At 36.7% G+C, this 20,919-nt stretch overlaps 1 protein-coding gene across 7 annotated transcripts in view; it reads right to left on the bottom strand.

The window, feature by feature from the left end:
* Positions 1–8,172: 8,172 nt before the first annotated feature.
* The window catches only part of ASB3 (ankyrin repeat and SOCS box containing 3), a 105,718-nt gene continuing 92,971 nt past the window's right edge, over positions 8,173–20,919 (bottom strand). For 6 of the 7 annotated variants that reach the window (XM_014842983.3, XM_070512108.1, XM_014842987.3 and 3 more), the window contains one exon: positions 8,173–8,895. In XM_014842983.3, coding sequence (XP_014698469.1) covers positions 8,690–8,895 — 206 coding nt within the window. In that variant the 3' untranslated portion in view covers positions 8,173–8,689. Of the gene's footprint in view, positions 8,896–12,788; positions 12,978–20,919 lie in introns of all 7 variants that reach the window. The other variant, XM_070512106.1, reaches the window with a different exon arrangement.

The raw sequence follows: 20,919 nt of genomic DNA, 5'->3' as shown, positions 1-20,919 counted from the left end.
ATTTAAAGTTTACCTGGAAGAACAAACAAGGGAAAACAGCCACAAAAATTGTCAAGGAAAGGAGTGATAAGGAGGAGTTGGTCTTGCTGGGCATCAAGACATACAAATCTTCTCTAATTAAAAGTCTGGTACAGTTGCATAAGTAGAAGACAGGCCAGTGGGAAAGAAAAAACTATATAGAAATGTAGTGTCAATTAATGGTAGTATCTCAGTAAGTAGGGAAAAGATGGATTTTCTAATAAATGTTGTTACTACACCTAGATAGTCACATAGAAATCATTAAAGTTGGATCCATTCCTCCCACCAGTATGAAAAGATGTTCCATCTTGCTCATTAGAGAAAAGCAAACAGAAAGTATACTAACATGTATTTCTCACCCATGAGACTGGCAAATAGCCAAATGTTTGACAGCTTTCTCTATTAGCACTCTCATACATTGCTGGTATACATTATTTGTCTATGGAGGGGAAATTGGCAATATCTTCCAAACTTGCGTATGCATTTACCTTTTGACCCAGCACTCCCACTTCTAGGAATCTTCCAATGCTAAACTGGTAAAAATACAAACAGCACAAAGTTATTGCCCAGGGTTTACCGGTTTGGATCCCAGGTGTGGACCTATGAACTACTTATCAAGCCATGCTGTGGCAGGTGTACCACATTAAAGTAGAGGAAGATGGGCATGGATGTTAGCTCAGGGTCAGTCTTCCTCAGCAAAAAGAGGAGGATTGGCAGTGGATGTTAGCTCAGGGCTAATCTTCCTCAGAAAAAAAAAACAAGAAATGAGGACTATCTCTATATACAATCATGGAATTACCTCCAGGGCAGATTATGAAAAGAGAAAAGCAAGACAGAGAAAACTGAATATACTATTCTTCTGCTTATCTAAGGAAGGGCTTGGAAAATATGTATATTTTTTAAATAAATTTTAAAAAACTATAAACTATAAAAAGGATTCCTATGGGAAACGGAGGAAACAGGATGATCAAGGGATAGAAGCCAGATTTCTTTGAATATACTTTTTCTGTACATTTAACTTTGAACCATCTAAATATTTCTCATAAGTAAAAAGCCAAATTAAAATTTAAAAACCCCTAAAAGACAAAATGAAAATGGAACACATGATCTTGGGCACTCAAGTGAGTTAAAACACAGCAATTTGACCCCCCCCCCCCCCGAGAGATACACCTAAAAGACAAAAAGAATTGGGGGAAGGAAAATTTTAAACTATTTTCACTAATATTGTTGATAGTGGTGTAGAAATTGCTATTCTGAGACCATTATGTGTGAGTCTTCTATAAAACAAATGGGCAATTGTTCATGTTATTGAGATGTAGGATTTTCAGCACATAAGAAAGGAAATACACAGATGTAAGATCACTTATGTTGAATAAAAAAAGGTAGTCTTGAATTTGAAGTATCAATACGAAGAATATGAACAGAATATATACTTATTTTTTTAGCTCTGTTCACTGAACAATGATCAAACCAGTAGAAATGAACACCCCTAATACTAAGACTACTCTGTGTGTGTGTAATATGTATTATAGTCTATATAAGATGATTTCTGAAAAAGTAAACAAAGCTTTTTGGAAAAATGGCTGATTCCAGGTCTGAAGAAGGAAATGTACAAGATAAACTGGACCATCTCATTACCAGAAAACAAAAAAGCTATCAAGGACAACTTAAATGCTAGCTAAGAATGAGATGACTTGAATATCAACAAGGTAATAACTACCATTGATTAGAACACATCAAAAATCCATGTTTATGGGGCCGGCCCAGTGGCATAGTGGTTGGGTTCAAGCATGGCGGACTACGGCTTGCTGGTTCAGATCTGATGTGGACCTGTGCACCACTTATCAAGCCATGCTGTGGCAGGCACCCCACATACAGAGTATAGGAAAATGGGCACTGATGTTAGCTCAGGGCCAATCTTCCTCAGCACAAAGAGGAGGATTGGCTGGATGCTAGCTCAGAACCAATCTTCCTCAGAAAAAAGAGGAGGATTGGCAGTGGATGTTAGCTCAGGGCTAACTTCCTCAAAAAAAATAATCCATGTTCATATTAATACTAAAAAAAGAAAAACTTATTGATATTTAAAGGATATTAGAGAATCTATTCATTATCCAAAAGAACCAAACATTTTCCTGTTTTTCCTATATCTACTAGACCTTCCTTAAGTAACCAAATATTTAAGGAAAGTTCTCTTATTGAAAGTATTACAGCTAATAAAATAAATAAAACTATAATGAATTAATGGATCTAGCTAGTGATCACCATTGGCTGCTAACATCACTAGGACAGATGAAGTACCCAACACCTAGGAAGCAGTACTGCAAGGAAAAAAAAGTGTATCAGTATCTGATCTGAATCTGATCAAGCCTCTACATCTAGGGTTGGTTTCATGAGTATCATCTGTGCAATCACTTAGGGCTCTGTACTCAGAAGCGCCCTATGTTTGGTTTAATGCTCTGCTGTCCCCATCTTGAAATTTGAACAAAGAGCCCCACGTTTCCATTTTGCACTGGGTCCTGCAAACTCTAGCCAGTCCTTGTCTACATCAACTACCAATTTACAGGAAATAAAAGTGTGATGGTTTAAAAAGATGTCTACAAATTCTTTGACATTACTTCCCTCAAAACATAGAGGAGCCTACTTTCTCTCTCCTTGAGTATGAACCATACTTTGTGGTTCGCTTCTAATAGAATGTGTTGGAAATGATGGTGTGTGACTTTCAAGAATATATCATAAAAGGCGTTGTGGCATCCACCTGTTCTGTCTCTAAGATCAGTGCTCAAGGGGAAGCAAGCTGACATGTGAGGACTCGAACAGCCATATGGAGAGGTCCACATGGTGAGAACCAAGGCCTCCAGCCAACAGCCATGTGAGTGAGACATCCTGGAGTGGATCCTTCAGCCCCAGTCAAGCCTTCAGATCACTGCAGCCTCAGCTTGCAGTTTGAACGCAACCTCATGACAGACCCTGAGCCATAACCATTCAGCTATGCCACTCCTGAATTCCTGACCCACAGAAACTGAGTGAGGTAAAGTTAATTATTGTTTTAAGATGCTAAGTTTTGAGGCAATTTATTACACAGGAATATATAATACAAGAAAATAGAAGGAACATGTTAAATGACAGCATGAGTATGCAACCAGTAAAATCCAGACTGTGGGGAACTCTATAGGAAAATAACATCTTCAACCAAAATTTTTCGAAGAAAAAACATCCCATCACAGTGTTATTTTTGGATCTGGATTTAAGTAAACCATTTAAAAAGTTACAGGACAATTTAAAACATGTAAATACTGACTGTATATTTGATATTAAGAAATTATTGATTTTCTTAAGGAGGTCTAAAAGACAGTGTTACAGTTATGTTTTTAAAAGGAAGTCCTTGACTTCTAAAGATACATACTAAAATATGTATGGAATTGGCTTCAAAATGGTATGGGAGAGAGGGAATTGGTGCGAAAAGGAAGTAAGAGTGGTCATGAATTGATAATTATCAAACTTGGGTGATGGGAACATGGAAGTTCAGTGTACAATTCTCTACTTTTATATGCTTGAAATTTTCCCTAATAAAAAGATAAAAATAAGTATGCACTTACATCAATACAAATAAACAAATACCACACTATGACACTTGACAGTGGGCTTAATAGAACCAAATAATTACAAGTAAGATGAAGACCATAAGGATTTGAATGTTTTACTGTCTAAAACAAAGTACATAATTTTTAGATGTCAAACCCAAAACCTACACTACGTTACTAACGAATCTATCTATTTATGGAACTACTCTGGCTTGGAATTGGTAACTTTGGCACATATTATTTGATCCAATATTCCGTAATAACCTCAGAAGTATTATGCCTTCTTTTTAATTGTTTGATTCAAATCATAGTCATATTTAGTCACCAGATGGACTTTCTTCTTCACCTATTCCATCATGTTAGAAAAAGAGTGTAAACGAGCACCTTATAATGACTCATGATAGACTTTTATCATCCACATAGGAAAGCAGTGAAGAGAAGGTTACGCTAACCATTTGATGGTAAAAGAGACATAAACAGATGCTATTCACAAGTCTCAGCCCGCCAATGGCAATTACCACCTGTTCTGCTTCATCTATTAGTGCTATGCATGAGAAAGAAGCTGAGAGGGGAAAACCATGCAGACACTAATCCTTACTGCAACAACAGTATTTTAAATTCCTTCATTAAAAATACACAGTATACATAGGTAGAGTAATGCAAAGGATATGCAACTGCGTGACTATCCTGAGCTGAGACAAGATGACTAAGCACAGGTTCACTCCTTTCTTTCCTTTACAAATAGGAGGGAGGGGTTGTTTGCTTTATGCAGACGTGTTAGGAAAAGAATCCACCCAGAAATGCCTCATTATTTCTCATTCTTACCAATTCAGAATTTGTGATAACCCATGGCTTACGCTTGGCTGCAGATATCATTAACATGATAAAGAAAAAGGCTTGATCACGTACAAAATTGTAAAGGTGGTTTGATTTTTAACTATGAAAAAAAAAACACTACTCAAACTTGTGTAGAAATTTTTACAAACCTAAAAGGAAGAAAATAATCCAACATACAGGTTAATACTGGGTCAAGATGATAGGACCATATATGGCCCCATCTTCCTTCTTCACTTTTCTTCCTGAGTTTTGCAGTTTTTTTAAAATGTGTGCTATTATTGTTACTGCTATACGAGAAATTTTAAAAGATTTTTATTAGTGTAGGGACAGGTTAATAGATGTCCTGTATTTAAAATTTACATATTTTACTTACTAAAGCAACCAAAGGCGATATGTATTTAAAATCTGTGCCCAAAGTATGTTTCAAAGTACGTTTCCACAAAAATATAATTCAGACTGGCCTCCTTTCAGCATAAATTACTGACACATTGTTGCAAATATGGCGATCCGTTTTTCTACCAATATGTCACAAAAATACTAAGCATAATTAGTTCCCTGTCTCATTAAAACCACAGGTTTTTGTTGACTTCAAAACGAAACGAAACACAGTATACTTACTGAAAGGTATGGTTTCAATGACCACCTGTCATTTAATAACAATAATTACAAATGAGGATAAACAGACTAATTTAGCCTCAATGAGAAAAACAAACAATGAAAGAGAAAGCAAAACAAGTGGCACACAGGAATATTGTTTTCCTTAAATGTTGTGTTAAAAAATTGAAAAGGATAAAAACAAAAAAGCCAAGTGTGTTTATAAAACTCTCATGATAGTCTCTAAACCCTCAAATATGAGCCATACTTAGCTGAAGTCACAAACACTGCCTTCTCCTAGAGAGAATGTGTAGGTGTAAGCACAGGGTCCAACATCAGCTCTAAACAGAATACAGCACTCCTTTCCGGAGGCAGGGATACCCACTCTCAGTTGTCTTTCAGGTAACTACCCTAGGTCATATATAGCCAGGATTAATGGAATCTCTGGGTTTGGACTCTCATCTACACATTAGTCTTGACACGTCAGTTATGTGTGACTGGCTGCTCGGGATAAGAGAGAAGGGAGGAGGCAAGTGTTCTAGTGCAGGAAATTCAGGGGAATCAGTAGTACCCAAGGTGCTATGTTATGTTCCCAGCTCACAGGAAAAGCTTTAGAGATCCCTTTGGCTTAGAGACCCTCTTTAAATTGAGTATTTAAATGAAACCAGTAGGCTGAGCTTCCATTTGCTTTATATAGAGGATGAACTCATCAAATTGGAAGAATGCAGTATGTAGTTTTATTGGTTATTCCCCCAAATTATTAGATCTAGAATACTTGATCATAAACCTGAAAATGCCCATATTACTAGCAATTTCGATAGCCCTTCAACCAGTCCAACCATTTAAAATCTTTCCACAATAGCACTAGACATCTGCTGGCAATAATTATACCAAGAGTTCCTCTTCAAGTAAATATTTCTAGGACTAGTTAAGAAATATAACTAGAGGACTATACCTCTGAGAATACAGAGGAGTATAAAAGTGAAAGGCAAACTTTCAGATGGATTTTCTCAACTTCTTTCCATATCCCATACTGACAGAACCATCAAGTCCACCGTTCCAGAGAAGACATGTAGTTACTTACATCCTTATTACAGTTATTATTTACAAGTTTTTGATGACCAACAAAATTACAGCAGAATTTTAGGGAGTAACCAATCAAAAATACTCAGATATCTTCAAACTGTACCTGATACAATACTTGAAGATCTGTAAAATAGCACAATTTTCACATAGGTTTACAGATGGACTTAGTTAAGTTAGAGATATCAACTGGCCCACGTGACATAAATATGACACTCAGGCTGCCTATCAAGGATTATCACTCTCATAGGTGTTCATGGGACACAAGAAGTGTGTAATTGATCTCTGGGAAGTAGGAGGGCCAGAAAGCTACATATCAAGACACTTGCTACTTAGCAAAAGGGAGAGAGAAATTTAAAGAAACAATGTTCTCGTTACCACTCTTACATCAAACGATCACAGAAAGATAACCTATGACAGGAAAGATAGGCAGGAAACATACTTAAAGGATAACATCTGATCAAGGAAGGGTGGACTTGAGGCAATTGTTATTAAAACTAACTTGTGTCCTGTTCTGGTAATACATACCATCCTTACAGAACTACTGGATGGGCTTTGTCATTAGGCTAATGTGACTTCAAACTGAGATTATTAAAGCAGCATTATGCATGTAGGGCAGGGCTTAAGGTTCACACTAACTAGAAGTATCACTTTGATTAGAAGCTGTAACTATAACTCACCTACCTTTAGATTCTTTTAGATTAGATATCTCACTGCGTACTTGCTATAAATCATAAAAGCCATTTTTTTTCACTTGAGGAAGATAGCCCTGAGCTAACATCTGTGCCATTCTTCCTCTATTTTGTATGTGGGTCACCACCACAGCATGGCTGACGAGTGGTGTAAGTCCACACCCAGGATCTGAACCTGTGAACTCAGGCAGCTGAAGAAGAGCATGCTGAACTTAACCACTATGCCACAGGGCCAGCCCCCATAAATGTTTTATTATAAAATAGTTAAAATAAAGATACATTGTATGTATAGAGTAGGTAAAATAATTTATGTTTTAAATATCAAGGGCTTTCAAATGTCTCTTAAATATTAATTTTCAGATTTTTAAGAACAAGAACTCAATGATTAAGTTATGCAAAGTTGAATTTTTATTACATACTTGAACATGAACAAAAACACATGAAAAGATTTACCCTTAAATGTAAATATTCTATGTACATTTGGGCATAACAAAAAAACTGGTTATGTTAAAAATCAGAGACTTAGGGTTTGAAAAAATAAAGACGTGGTCAACATTTAAAAAATAGCATATAATAGATACATCCTTGGAATTTCTTTATTAAATTATCAGAATTTCTACCTGGTTTTCCATATCTACCCTTATTTCTGCCATTAGACCCACATTCAAACTCTATCTCCACCCCACAGGCAGTAACTATAGCTCTAATCTGTGCTGAGTTCAGTCATCCCTCCAGACCTTAATCATGCCTCCATCATTTGGTCTGCCTTCATCACTGCTTTTATCAAACAGCAAAGGCCTATCAGAGACACACCTGGCTGACCCATTCCCATCTACTTTAAGCCAGAGGATCCCAATAGGACAGAAGACTTACCCTCCTTGGGACCCCATTTCTAGTTGTCTGTTATGACAGAAGTGCTTTCATAACCCTTCTCTCAAGACTGGTCCCCACGGCCTCTTACCATAACTCACTTGATCCAGCGTTTAGTCTTCTCTGACTCTAGATTCAGATCAAACAATTGTAAAACCAATGAGGCAGAGGCTCATTAACCTAGGATTCTGAGGTCTAAATTTCATGGACTATTTGATGACCTACCTAGATAACAAAATGGAAAAACTACAATTTTGATAGAACTGGCAATCATTGCTTAATAGGATCAAAGCTGCTCTGTGATTTGGAGGCTGAAGGGAGCTTGTTTTATCTGATACTAAGAGACTCAGGAATACATACCTTTCTTTCTTTAAAGACAGTACCACAGAAATGCCCCTCCCATCTCCTGATTAGCATTCTAAATGTAGTATGATCCCTTTTCTACGTTCTTTAAAAAAAAAAAAAATTTCTCCCCTGAGTTTACCTGTAAAAAGCCAATGAATATCAATTCTTCATAAAAATGACTGAATTAAGAGATGAGAATAGAATAAAAGATAATTCTTTTATAAACATGAGAGAGATTCAACCTCAAATACAATAACAATAATAACAGATTCAACCCCACTGTGTGTTCACTTCCAGGAAAGTTTTATGCATTCCATTCAAAGCTCCTACCCCCAGGTAAACACAGAATCATAGGTGGAAATATTCCACGTTTAGCCCTAGAAGTGGCATCACACTTAACAGTAAGAGAATAAAGCAGAATATGGTTAGGTAAATGAATATTACAGCATAAAATGTACTGGTGATGAAACTGCAATGAAGTAACATAAGCAAGGTTTACAATATTTTTTTTTACCAAGAAGCCTAGTTGTAAACATTTGCATTAAACTACTGTCACCCAAAACCTAACCAAACACACAAACAAAAATCATCTTTTGTGACTACAAAATCATTAAGAATTCGTACTCTGTGACTCTTTGTCTTGGTGGTTTTCAGAGTAAGTGAGCTGTGTTAAGTAGCTTTGCTGATTTCTTCACCTTGAATAACTGCCAGTTCTGGAACTTCATTCATCCTCAGAACATCTGCATAGAGCAAATAATTATGTAGGCTTCTGGGAAGTGGCAACTGACAGATAAAACTGTCAGATCGTAGGTGTCCTGGTTTTAGCCTGGACCGAATTTCCAAACGACAAAGGTGCGTCAGGGATGGAACAGAGGCTGGAGAAACAAACAGGAAAAAGGAAGACGAAAATTTTTTAAACAGAAAGATACAACAGTATATTAAGGCAAATGCCTTTCCCCCCCACTTCTGTGTAGTAAAAGAGAAGTGATATGTTACTTAGACTTATTTTTGAAAGATTACTTGGGCCGGGATGACCACAATAACTTTATTTATTTATCCTTTTTACAGCCTTCACCTGGTTCCTCTCCCTCCAGTTACTGTCCACACATTCAAAGTCAGTTCCCAGGGCCATATAAAACTAAATGCTCAAATTCTAAAGATCTGGCAATACCAGTCAGTACTTAAGAAATGGATGAACTAACTTTAGAAATGATAGAAGCTCACAGCAGCAAATGCTACATCCCTCTTACTGTTTCACTGTAAATGGTCTTCAGACCTACCACATCAAGGGAATAAATGTATAGCTTACAAAAGGTTTCCTCTTTCTATCCATGGCATAGAATAAAATTTTAAAATTGATACAGAAAGAAAAGAAGACTTATTGAGTGGCTACTATGCCGTATGCCCACACACTTCACACACATTCTCTTTTCATCTTCATTAACCCTATGAGGTCTGTATTATCATGCTCTTAAAGAGGTTTAAGTAACTTTCCAAGGGTCATACATCTAGTACGTGGTAGAGCCAGGATTCAAACTCAAGTGCATCTGACCCCAAAACACCTGTGTGTGCAAGTCCACATGCTAAAACCCTGCTACCAAAAGCTCACTATCAATTAAAGGATAATCCATATGCACTTATATTTTTTTGCAAGGAAGGATTCGCCCCAAGCTAACATCTGTTGCCAATCTTCCTCTTTTTTTTTTCCTTCTCCCAAAAGCCCCCTCAAGCACGGTTGTATATCCTAGTTGTAAGTCCTTCTAGTTCTTCTATGTGAGCTGCCGCCACAGCATGACAGACCAGTGGTGTGGTTCCGTGACTGGGAAGGGAACCCGGGCCACCAAAGCAGAGAGGGTGGAACTTTAACCACTAGGCAATCAGGGCTGACTCCACATCCACTTAATTAAGAATCATAAGACAGTAGTTTCATTTTCCAAGATGAAAGTATTAACTAAAGAAGTTAATGTCCATGGACACTGCAAGTACTAAAAACAGCTAGTGGTTATATGTGAATCAAATCTAACACCTTTTATTAGTCCAAGAAATCTTTTACAAATCCCTGTGAAATGTAACAATAATTAACAGTCCAGGATCAGAGCAGCAAAGACAAGTACTATGAAGAGCCTAGTTGATACCCAATCAGCTGGTCTGACTCCAAGTCTAGGGTTCTTTAAACTGTAATACCCCACAGGGCCTGAAACATACTGATCCTCTGACATCTTCAACATCTTCCAAACCAGTGAAGTTAATCTATCACCTTACATTTCAGTTTAAGCTTATTAGTTTAAGTTCAGTTTAGTTTATTCAAGGTTTGGAAAACAACTCAAATCATAGTGTTTCAAAATGCCAAATAAGAAAAGCAGAAGACTTATGTGATTTTGAACACAAAACCTGAGTCTAAGAAAAGATGAGTATTTTCTTCAACCATGTCATAGACTCCCCACTATAAATAATTAAGACTACAGCATCTACAATACACAGCACATTTATTTCCAGTGTTTTCATATCCATATCTTGTCTAAATTTTACCCTTTTCTGTAAACTTAAAGGAAGATCATCATTCTCACTTCTACGATGGGAAAATACAGGTAGAAGGGGCATTGGAAGGATTAACAGGACTAGGTATGGAGAACATGCCAAAACCCCAAGCCCTCCTAGTTTTCCAAGGGAGTAATCAGGTTCAACTTCAACACGTAGGTTGACCATGTCAACTATAAGGAAGCCCTCCTACTCAGTGAGATCAGGAACAATAATTGGTTCTAATAATTGGCCACTGGGTATGCATAAATGTAATAAAAGTTCTGGAAATAAGCATACTGATTCTTGGTAAGCACACGACTCAGCTGGTAGGGACAAAAGTATGTTGGCATACTAGAGTAGCCTATCAGCTGCAAACACTGAGCATGCCACGGGCACAGTCAGACGAAACTTAGAGAGGAAATGACAGGACTGCAGAGCACGGGTTAAAGTAAGGATGGTTAAGAGAATTTTTACTTATATTCAGCTGGGGTTTAATATGCATCTTGTTAAATTGAAATCTCTTCATTCTGCACATTCTTGTTAATGTAGATATTTATTACACACACAGAAGGAAGATAAAAGATGGCTGTGCAACCTAAAAGAGAGCTGCTCACTCAGGACTAAGAGATCCTTAATGCTTCTCCAGCTTCTCTGATTTAACAGACTACACTGACTTACAAACTCCTCAGGCTGACTGAGGCGAGTTCCTCTGGTTGCCGCACAGCCTTCTGCAGCACTGACAAGCCTTTCCAGGTCATCTGACTACACCACTGTAGCCCTGTCTTTAAGGCTAAAAAACCCATTCGTTTGTTTATGTTAATATGTGTGTGGAAGCTTAACCATTTGTAATCAAGCCAAACTGGACCGGTACACATTTGTTATAGGAAGCTTAGGTAACTTGTCCATGTTGACACTGTACATCAACAACATAGCTGATACTACATCCAAGTGATTTGATTCCAAGTCTACAGTTCTTTAAACTGTGGTAAGGCCAAAATAATTCTCTAACATCTTCTAAATCACTGAAACTATCATAAGTTTCAGAAGATCTTTCCATTTGATAATTTAAAAAGGAAAGGTATAGTTACTTCAGATAGTGTTTCCAATTTTAATTGGACCATTTTGTTTTTCCTCCTGTGAGCACAATAAATCACTGGCCTGATGAACAATTAGAGGTAAGAACTGTATTCATTTGAACCGAGGGAGTCTTTCAACTGTAGATTATTAACATAGACAATAACATACCCATCAGTGCCATCTTAGTTTAACATGCCAGTGAACACTAAGGGAATTTTACAATCATATATGCAATATTTCAAAGCACGCAAAATTCCTATGAAAGTTTTAGTGATGCATAGTATTTCCAGATGTGTTGCCACCAAGCTAAGAGACGATCCAATCATGCCTTGAATTTATAATATGAAAAAGCCCAGAAGCTGTATGTAAAACATATTTTCATGAAAACCTGTTAAAACCAGATTTTAATTTGTTAAATAATCTCTCTCTTTCTGGATTATGGTACTGATCATAGCCTAGAAAATGATATCTGAAACCATGTTACACTTTTAAGTCACCTTTCTGACCCAATCATTTTCAATTTAGTATGTTAAACCTGGTTTATCCATAGATCTATTAGCAGACAAGTAACCTCTAACTTTTCATTCCTATATAGAATTCTTCAATTTTGTTCATTTTGTTATATGTACTGACAGAACAATCAAAATAGAAGGCTATCTGTTATATGAAGTCTTATTAAAATCAAAACAATGATCAAAATAAAGCCCACAATTCTTAATTCATTAAACTTACTAATGCCAGCTTTATTATAGCACAGAACTACATGCACATCATACATCCTCACTATCTATATTTTCCATAACCAGTCATCTCTAGCCCCCCTTCATGCCAATATTCAAATGATCTATCTGCCCAAACTGTATTTCTAGGGGTCCTTTGCATGGTTTTCCACATCAAATGTATTCATTCAACTTTTGGGCCATTACTACAGTTTATATTTTCATCATTAATATACTGTCTTTCTGGTTGGCTTCCATCTTTTTGTTCCTAGTCTTTCTTAATTTACTTCTACAGTCTCTCTCTCCCATTGATTACAACTAAAAACTCTAGACAAAATACAAAAAGCAACTACCTGAGGACTCTGAAAAATAAATAATAGATTAGGGCAAGAAATCAAAACTTGAAGAATGACCAGTAGAACAGCAATGAATAGAAAGAATGGAAAGAGTACCATCTAGGGGGCTGGCCCCGTGGCCGAGTGGTTAAGTTCGCGCGCTCCGCTGCAGGCAGCCCAGTGTTTCGTTGGTTCGAATCCTGGGCGCGGACATGGCACTGCTCATCGGACCACGCTGAGGCAGCGTCCCACATGCCACAACTAGAAGAACCCACAACGAAGAATATACAACTATGTACCGGGGGGCTTTGGGGAGAAAAAGGAAATAATAAAATCTTTAAAAAAAAAAAAGAGTACCATCTAGTAATTAGACCTGTGCTGGAGTTAAGGAGCCATTATTAATTAGTTGTGATACTGTTGGCAAGTCATTTAAATACTCTGACCTTCATTTCCTCCTCTATAAAACGGGCATAATGCCTCATCTATAAAACAGACATAATGACATCTCTCTGCATCAAAAGATTGTTGATGAGGTTCAAGTTAGAACATATTTGCAAAAGTATTTTATAAACTGCAAAATATCGTACAGATCCTAGACACCATCTAATCTAGTGATCTCCAAATGTTTTGACTGCACACTCAATTAGTGAAAACTCTTTGAGTAGATAACCACAATGCATGGATATTTACTTACATATAAATTACAAGCGTATACTACTAAATTAACAGTATTTGCACTATAAAACAAACAAAATTAAAAGAATAAGCTAAAATGAAATAAGATCTATTTTAAATAACTTTATTAAAAGTATAAAACACTTTTTGCTTTTAGTAAATATATTAATAATAATATTTTAAGAGCAAGGTGATTGACTACGTTTTATTAATTTAATTCTCAGCGACTTGGCAATTCCAGGATTTGGTTCTAGGTCCAGTTTGATACTTGGTTAAAAGGGCTGATGCAGTTGAAAAACATCTTACAAAAGCATGTAGATTCAAATGGGAGGCGTACACTGTGGCCTAGCTGAACTAGTTAGGATACTATCCCATCCCACCTACCAATTATGCAAAAGTTTTTACCAAAATTCATCTGGTAAATTTCTATTTTTCCTGATATCGATCAGTTTATAAGCTAATTAGAAAGTTTAACTCTTTTACATCAAATGCATTCAAAACCCAGGGAAACTGTTTCCAAGTATTTTGAATGTGTCAATATGAGAGTTCTCATTGGTTTTGGCAAGAATAGAACATATATATAAATTAAAATATTTCCCAGCATGGGTTTTCAAAATCATCTTCCCATAGCAAAGTTTCTTTCAGAAAGCAGTTTCTTTCTCACTCAGTTAAAACGTCATCTTTACTTTAAATCAACGGAATTTTTAGAAAATATGTACTAGGTTTCATACTACTGGTAACTGTTTATCACCAAGGGAAAAAAAGGTTAAGAAAAGTGGAACAGTAGTATTTTTGCAAAATAAAAGTACACAATTCATTTTTAAATTCAAGGACTTTTTTATATATTGTGTCACAAGATAATGAGTAAATCTCTGTGTATAAACAATAATTATGGTCACTCCCATCTCACTATAAAGTACTACAAAGACTAACATATTTTAAAGGTCATGTTTTTATAAAATTATCCACAACAGTACTACTTTGTGCAATTCTGGTTTCAACTCCTTTCCTGTGTCAGCCTGACTATTAATGATGCAATAAACTGATTTAATGTATGATGTTATCTCCATTTCCTTACATTTACAGAAAAATAAGCCACTCCATCAGCAGTCATTCTTATCTAGCTTTTCCAAAACTAAATGAGTGATAATAAATGCACTATATATTTAATAGAAAATATATCCTTTCTGGTACACATTTCCTTTAGTGGCTCTCACAAAAGTAAGTCTATTTTCTTATTGAAACAGATCTTAACAAATACCCTAAGCTGAGACATGCTATAATATATCTTCTTCCAACTTAGTATAACCTACCTGCAAGGTTATTTTTTTTTTTACTCTTTTCTTTAACTCTTAAGCAATGTTTTCTATGCTCCTTTCAACAATATTTGCTAACAAGGAATGCATTTTACTTTGCCCCCATAATTTTTCAGCCATTTTAACTGTGGCAGAAAGAACATGTGTTTTCCCAATGGTATGTGATTTTTTTGTCTTTTCACTATTGAATAAGAAAACTTAAAAAGAGTTCTAAGCAATTATCATTATGTCTAGTAAATTTTGTAGAAATAATGGGTTGAGCATCATATTACTTAAATATTGATGGAAAACATCACAGAGTTTATCTTCATGTTGTGGATTCTTAAGATTAGAGTGTCTTGCTCGTTATTTTTTTCATTACCTAAAATCTCAAGGTATACAACATACTAAGGTCAAGGCTCAGTGTTAACATTAGTAAAGGTGAACCATATTTTAAATACTTTTTTGGCTATTTTTGAACCTCCTGTCAGCTTAGTTTGGGCGGTCGTCATTTTTATCGCATAACGTGGCTATCTGATAAAGAACATGAGCGCAGCTCTATGGTTATTTTGTTGGTTCACTTGAACCTTTAGTATTATCCACAAAAAACATTATTACTCTGCAGAAATCTTTTTAAGCCACTTAACCAATTTTTGAGAATTGTTTACGTTAAAATTGGATGATGTAATCATAGGTCCAGTGAACAATCACACATGAACTACAATTCACTAAAGCACGCCCTCACTGTGGCTGCACGGTCAACGCCATGCAATCCACTGTGGGAAACACTGACCTAACCTGTATGGATACATAAGTACAAGTCCTTGGGTCATGTATGCCAAGTGGGAAAAAAAAGATAAAAGCTCAACTTTAAAGGAAAGATAAAATAAAAAGGAACTTAATCATTAATAGGCAACTTCATCTTCCTCTCTCCTACCTTTAGGATTCCTCTCTGGAGGCTGGAATATTTGAAAATTAAGTAAAATCATCTAGCCTAAGTATTTTCCTGTGGTTATCAAATGAAAGAATGAATCATGGTCTCAGAGTCTCTCAGGAAATAAAAACCCATTCCTCATCTTCCTAACTTGTTTAGGGAAGTATAATACAGCAATCTGAGACAACAGGAAAAAAATTAAGCTCAATATTATAAAGCAAATTTTAACTTCCTCCAAAACCTTTCCATAAAGTCCTCAGGAATCCACATTCTATCATAAGCAAATTCACCTACATCTAGAACACTATACAGAACATCCTCTTCATCTCTCATCCTCACAGAAGCTCATTCCCAAGGAAATTACTTCCTTGATCAATTTCTAAAACAGAATTTTCTCTTTCTTCTACACTTTGTCACACCTGTCACGAGGTCTAGAAGGCAATTTTAGCATTCTCACAGTTCTTCTACACCACTTTTAGACCCATGTTTTTCTGTTTTTAAAGTCCAACATACAGCACTTCCTATCCTTCCAGAGTTTGCTCTCCCTTTCCCCACTACAATCTTTAATGTCATTGAGACATCAGGTCCCCTGACTCCTGCCATCTAGTCTACCAAGTTTCTTCCTTTCTCATTTCTTTCCTTATCTAGACTGGATTCCATGGGCCCATCACTTACGTTATTTTGTTTTATCATCCTCAGTTCTTCCGTACCTGTTCTGACAATCCCCAGGATCAATCTAACCATTTTCCTTCTGCACTCCAATACAGAGAAAGTGAAGAAATTCTGGGAGAAAGATGATCATATAACCATATGATCTAGTACCATCTCCAACCTTCACTAGGCCTCCAGGGTTGTTTAGCAAATCTTTTACTGGTTCCCAATTAGTTTCCCACAACAACCATTCTAAATCATTAACTCCTCTATGCAACTCTCACTTCAATCTCCTGCTTAGCAAGATTTCACCTCCTAGTTCAAAGTAAAAACAGGAGATCTTCCAGGCTCTCCTTCTCGGAACTTCTAATCCTCAAACTATACCATAACCACCCCTCCTCATCTCTCTTCTCCTTCTCAAAGGAATGGGACTATTTAAGGCTAATCCCACCTTTCTTTGGCTTATCTGAAATTTATTACATAAATTATCACTTTTTATCTCCAAATCTTTTATCTAATTTTTTTTTTACACACTGAGACCCCTTGAGCTATAAAACATGTTTAGGCCTCTCTCATCTTAAAAAAGAAAATTCTGCCATGACCCTGCATCGTTTGCTTTTAGTCACTGCACTACTTAAAGAACTATGTTCACTTTACTTTTTCATTCATAGATTCTAAATCAATGTCTAATACATAGTTGACGTAATTAAAGAATCCCTCACTAAAGAATTAATTAACATAAACTAGATTTGTAAATGCCCACCTACAGAAATACTTACACAATAGCTTCTCGTCACTGAAGACTTCTGCCTGTGGTCCACATTTGGAATTAACTAAAATTACAGAATGAGTGGTTAAAAGTTCTCAAATGAATGAGCTATCAAGGCTCAAGCTTCTGTCCTGACTTTCCACCTTAAAATAGATATTTTGGATCTAGAAAACAATTTTGTTTTGTTTTAACTGGGATATACCTGTCCCAGGGGTCTGCCTGCATACATACAATGCAGTACATATCTGGGAAGAGTAGGACGGGCTTTCAAATAAAATTGGTGACCTATACTTAGTACACTTAAAAAACTTCTGTTTTAATTGCTCTAGGGCTACACTTTCTCCTCTCTTAAAGACCAACAGACTGCTGACAATATCAAAACAGTTTTCCAAATGTCCCAGTAAACGTGGATACAACCCATTAGTGCCTACTTTAGTAAGGATAACCCAAGCACATATACACACACACCCAAAAGCCACTTGGATTAAGAGGCTATATGAAGATAAAATTATAAATGGGCAGATGGAACCTTGTTAAAATTTTAGGTTAACTAATAATTTCTCATTTAAAAAAACTAAATCTGGCTCTTAAATCTAACAAAAAGGGCAGTTTGCAGGATACTGTTAATCAAGGCATGATTCTCCTGAAGTTGTGAAGGCCCACAACATGGCTGGTATCTGGGAGGTCAAAAGGGTCCTACTCTACAAATTGAAGATCACATGTTTAATTTTTGAAGATGAAAGGCAATCACTGATGGGGTTCTTAGTGATAATGCCTCATCTAGATTAATATCCAGAGGAAATGCCTCTAGAGTTAAAAACCACTGTGAATAGTGGGCTCTAAGTCTCACCAAATATTTAGCTTTATGAATTCTCTAGGAACAATCCCTGTGACTAGACACAATGCACAATTTATCCCGTAGTTTTAAAAAGGCAACTCTTTACTCCCCATATCTTCCCAGTCCCCACCAAACTTAGAGACCTTTCAGTTTACTGATATTTTATCTAAAAACTGCAAATTGGGGTTTTACAAATCAATGTTCAAAATAAGGAGCAAGTGGGTTGTAGTTGAGCTATTCCACCACAGAACATTTACATAAATACTCATTACAAAGTATACTACTACATTATTTGTAGCTTTTATTGACCTTTCCTTGGTCACTGACTCTGAGACAAGATTTGGTTATGGCTTAGCTTTGTTACAGGCTATGTTGTGCTGTGATAACAGAGAAATCCTAAAAACCAGTGTCTTAACCCAACAAAGGTTTATTTCTTGCCCATGCAAAATCCTCTTCAAGTCAGGTGATTCTCCAGGACAGGTGTCCTGCAGTGACAACTCAGTGTTGCAAGTTACCTCCATCTTGCGTCACCTCCATCTCAAACATAGCTTTCAGATTTCCTCACAAAGGGAAGTGAGAGCATAGAGAACTCATACCCAGTGGTCTATGCTTTGACCACTCACATCAATCACATGACAATTAAGGCTGAAAAATGCAGTCTTCCTGTGTTCCAAGGAAGAGGGAAACAGAATGGAACTCAGTGAACTGGGGTCTGTCTCTGCCACAATGACAAAATCTATTGTGAAAATGATGTGAGGCAGGTTCATCCCTTCTTATAGCTGAGGAAACGAATGCTCAGAGGTATAAGTAATTCCTCTATAGCTAGAAAGTAGTAGAGGTGGGTCCATTTAATTCCAGAGCTCTCACCTTTCACCATTTTACCCTGCCGGATGTCCATGCAGAACCTGCACCATTTTATTACCAAGAGAGTCAAAGTTGCAGAGGAGTTAAAATTTTCCATCAGTCTGAAATAAGTTGTGCCCCACCTCCCATCATTTTAACGATTTAATGATATACCACTTTTGAACATGATACATGCTCTTGCTATATAGAAAAAAGAAAAACAAGTATTCTTTTTAAAACTGTTACGTTTCATTACCTTAAACTAGAATAGACTTGAGTAGACAACTGGAATACTAGTTAATTATTACCAGAAAGGTACACTTTAAAACTTACACAACTTGTCAATTATACCTCAATAAAGCTAGAAAAAAATTATTACCAGAAAGGATTATAGACCAACTATTCCTAAACCTAAATTGTTTCTAGTAGTTATTTCCCAATTTTTAACTGTATTTACAATTTTTACTTGTATTGTTATAATAATCTCATAAAATAAGTTGGCACATCCAGTTAGCTTGCTGCACTTACCACAAATGATTTATCTTGAAGAGTACGTGAGGAGGGAGCATTGTTCAAAACTAGGAGCACTACTCAGTTTCAAAGGAAACTTTGGTTTTAACACGTGATAATCTACATGTATAAACTATTTTAAATCCTTTTTAGAATAAAGCAGAGGAACACTGAAATGAATAGATCAAGAGTTTCCTGGGGCCCTTTTAAGAATCACATGAGTATAACACTCTGGATAGAACTGCACATATTTAATCATTAAAGGTGCAGGATGAACTAAAGCCAAGTGCTTTCATCCACAAGAATTTAACTACTTAGACTTGATCTTGGACAGCTGGCCAGGGGTTGGAGAATTTTTTGATTAAGAACTCTATAGTTGGGGCCAGCCTGGTCAACACCAGCCTGGGGCGCTCTGCTTTGGCGGCCCAGGTTTTGCTGGTTCGGATCCCAGACGTGGACCTGCCAGTCAAGCCATGCTGTGGCAGCATCCCATTTACAAAGTAGAGGAGGACTGGCACAGATGTTAGCTCAGTGACAATCTTCCCGCAAGCAAAAAGAGAAAGGTTGGCAACAGATGTTAGCTCAGGGCCTATCTTCTTCACCAAAAACAGAAGAAGAAGAAGAAGAAGAAGTCGTCTACTGCTATGTGGTTAAATTGATGTTTCTAAGAGGTATATATAAGGCACATAGTCAAAAAATTGCTATTAAATCTCCAACCAGTCAGGATACTTTACCTGGTATACATTTTTTTTCTGGTATAAATTTTTAACCTGGCATACATTTTTTTAAAAACTTTTTAAAGACAAATCTGAAGATGAGCAGCAAGGGACTGGTTACCTTTTTTATCTGTAAACTACCAATGGAGGTTGCTATTTCCTTAGGGAGGAAAAGGGTGAGGAGAGGAGAATTTTGACCAAGTACATGACATCTCCAGGACTTGAACTGAGCTTACAAATAAAAAAATGGGGAAAATCTTTCCCTTGGGATAGATACTGGTACGCCTAAAGGAGCTAGGAAGCTAAAATTATCTAGGGCCTTCCTAATGATGGTAGAGCTGCGAGAAGCATCTTTTTCCAAAAACATAAAGGAATGTATTGACAACGCAGTTTTTAATACCATGATAAGTTATTACAGCAAGTGGGATGAAAGTAAGACTGTCATACATTTAGAGATGTAATCAGAGTTCTCTTTCTGGGCTCGCTTTCACTGGTGTTAAAACTCTGGCCAGGCTTCTGCTTACCAGAAATCCCGCAGCTGAAAATCCAAATAAAGGAGGGAAGAGCACAGATGAGCAATAGGCACAAACTGAATGCTGTGAAAATTGAAGAAAAAAGGCGAGCTGGGTCCATCAAGAGAGCCATAAACTACAGAAAGGGAAAGAATCATAATCCCATTTGAAACTCAAGCAAGTGAATAGGTGGACATATCTTTTCCTCCTAGTCTTATTTAAAATCCAGCATCGTAATGGCTCCCATTATCTGCAGAAGAGAAACCACTGAAGAATGCCCTGAGAGACCAAAATAATTAGGAGAAACAATACAAGCTTTTCCTAAGTAGTTTGCAATAAGAAGGGTGTTAGAAAGCCTTTCCAAGATAGGAATAAAAGGCCTTCCTAAGATTGGACAACACAAGATTCAATGAGATCAGGGTTTCTCAACCTCAGCACTACTGGAACGTGGGGGCCAGATAATTCTTTGTTGTGGGGAGCTGTCCCGTGCATTGTACGATGTTTT

The sequence above is a fragment of the Equus asinus genome, chromosome 6 (assembly GCF_041296235.1).
Source record: "Equus asinus isolate D_3611 breed Donkey chromosome 6, EquAss-T2T_v2, whole genome shotgun sequence".
Classification (NCBI taxonomy): domain Eukaryota; kingdom Metazoa; phylum Chordata; class Mammalia; order Perissodactyla; family Equidae; genus Equus; species Equus asinus.
This window is presented reverse-complemented; position numbering and strand designations above follow the sequence as displayed.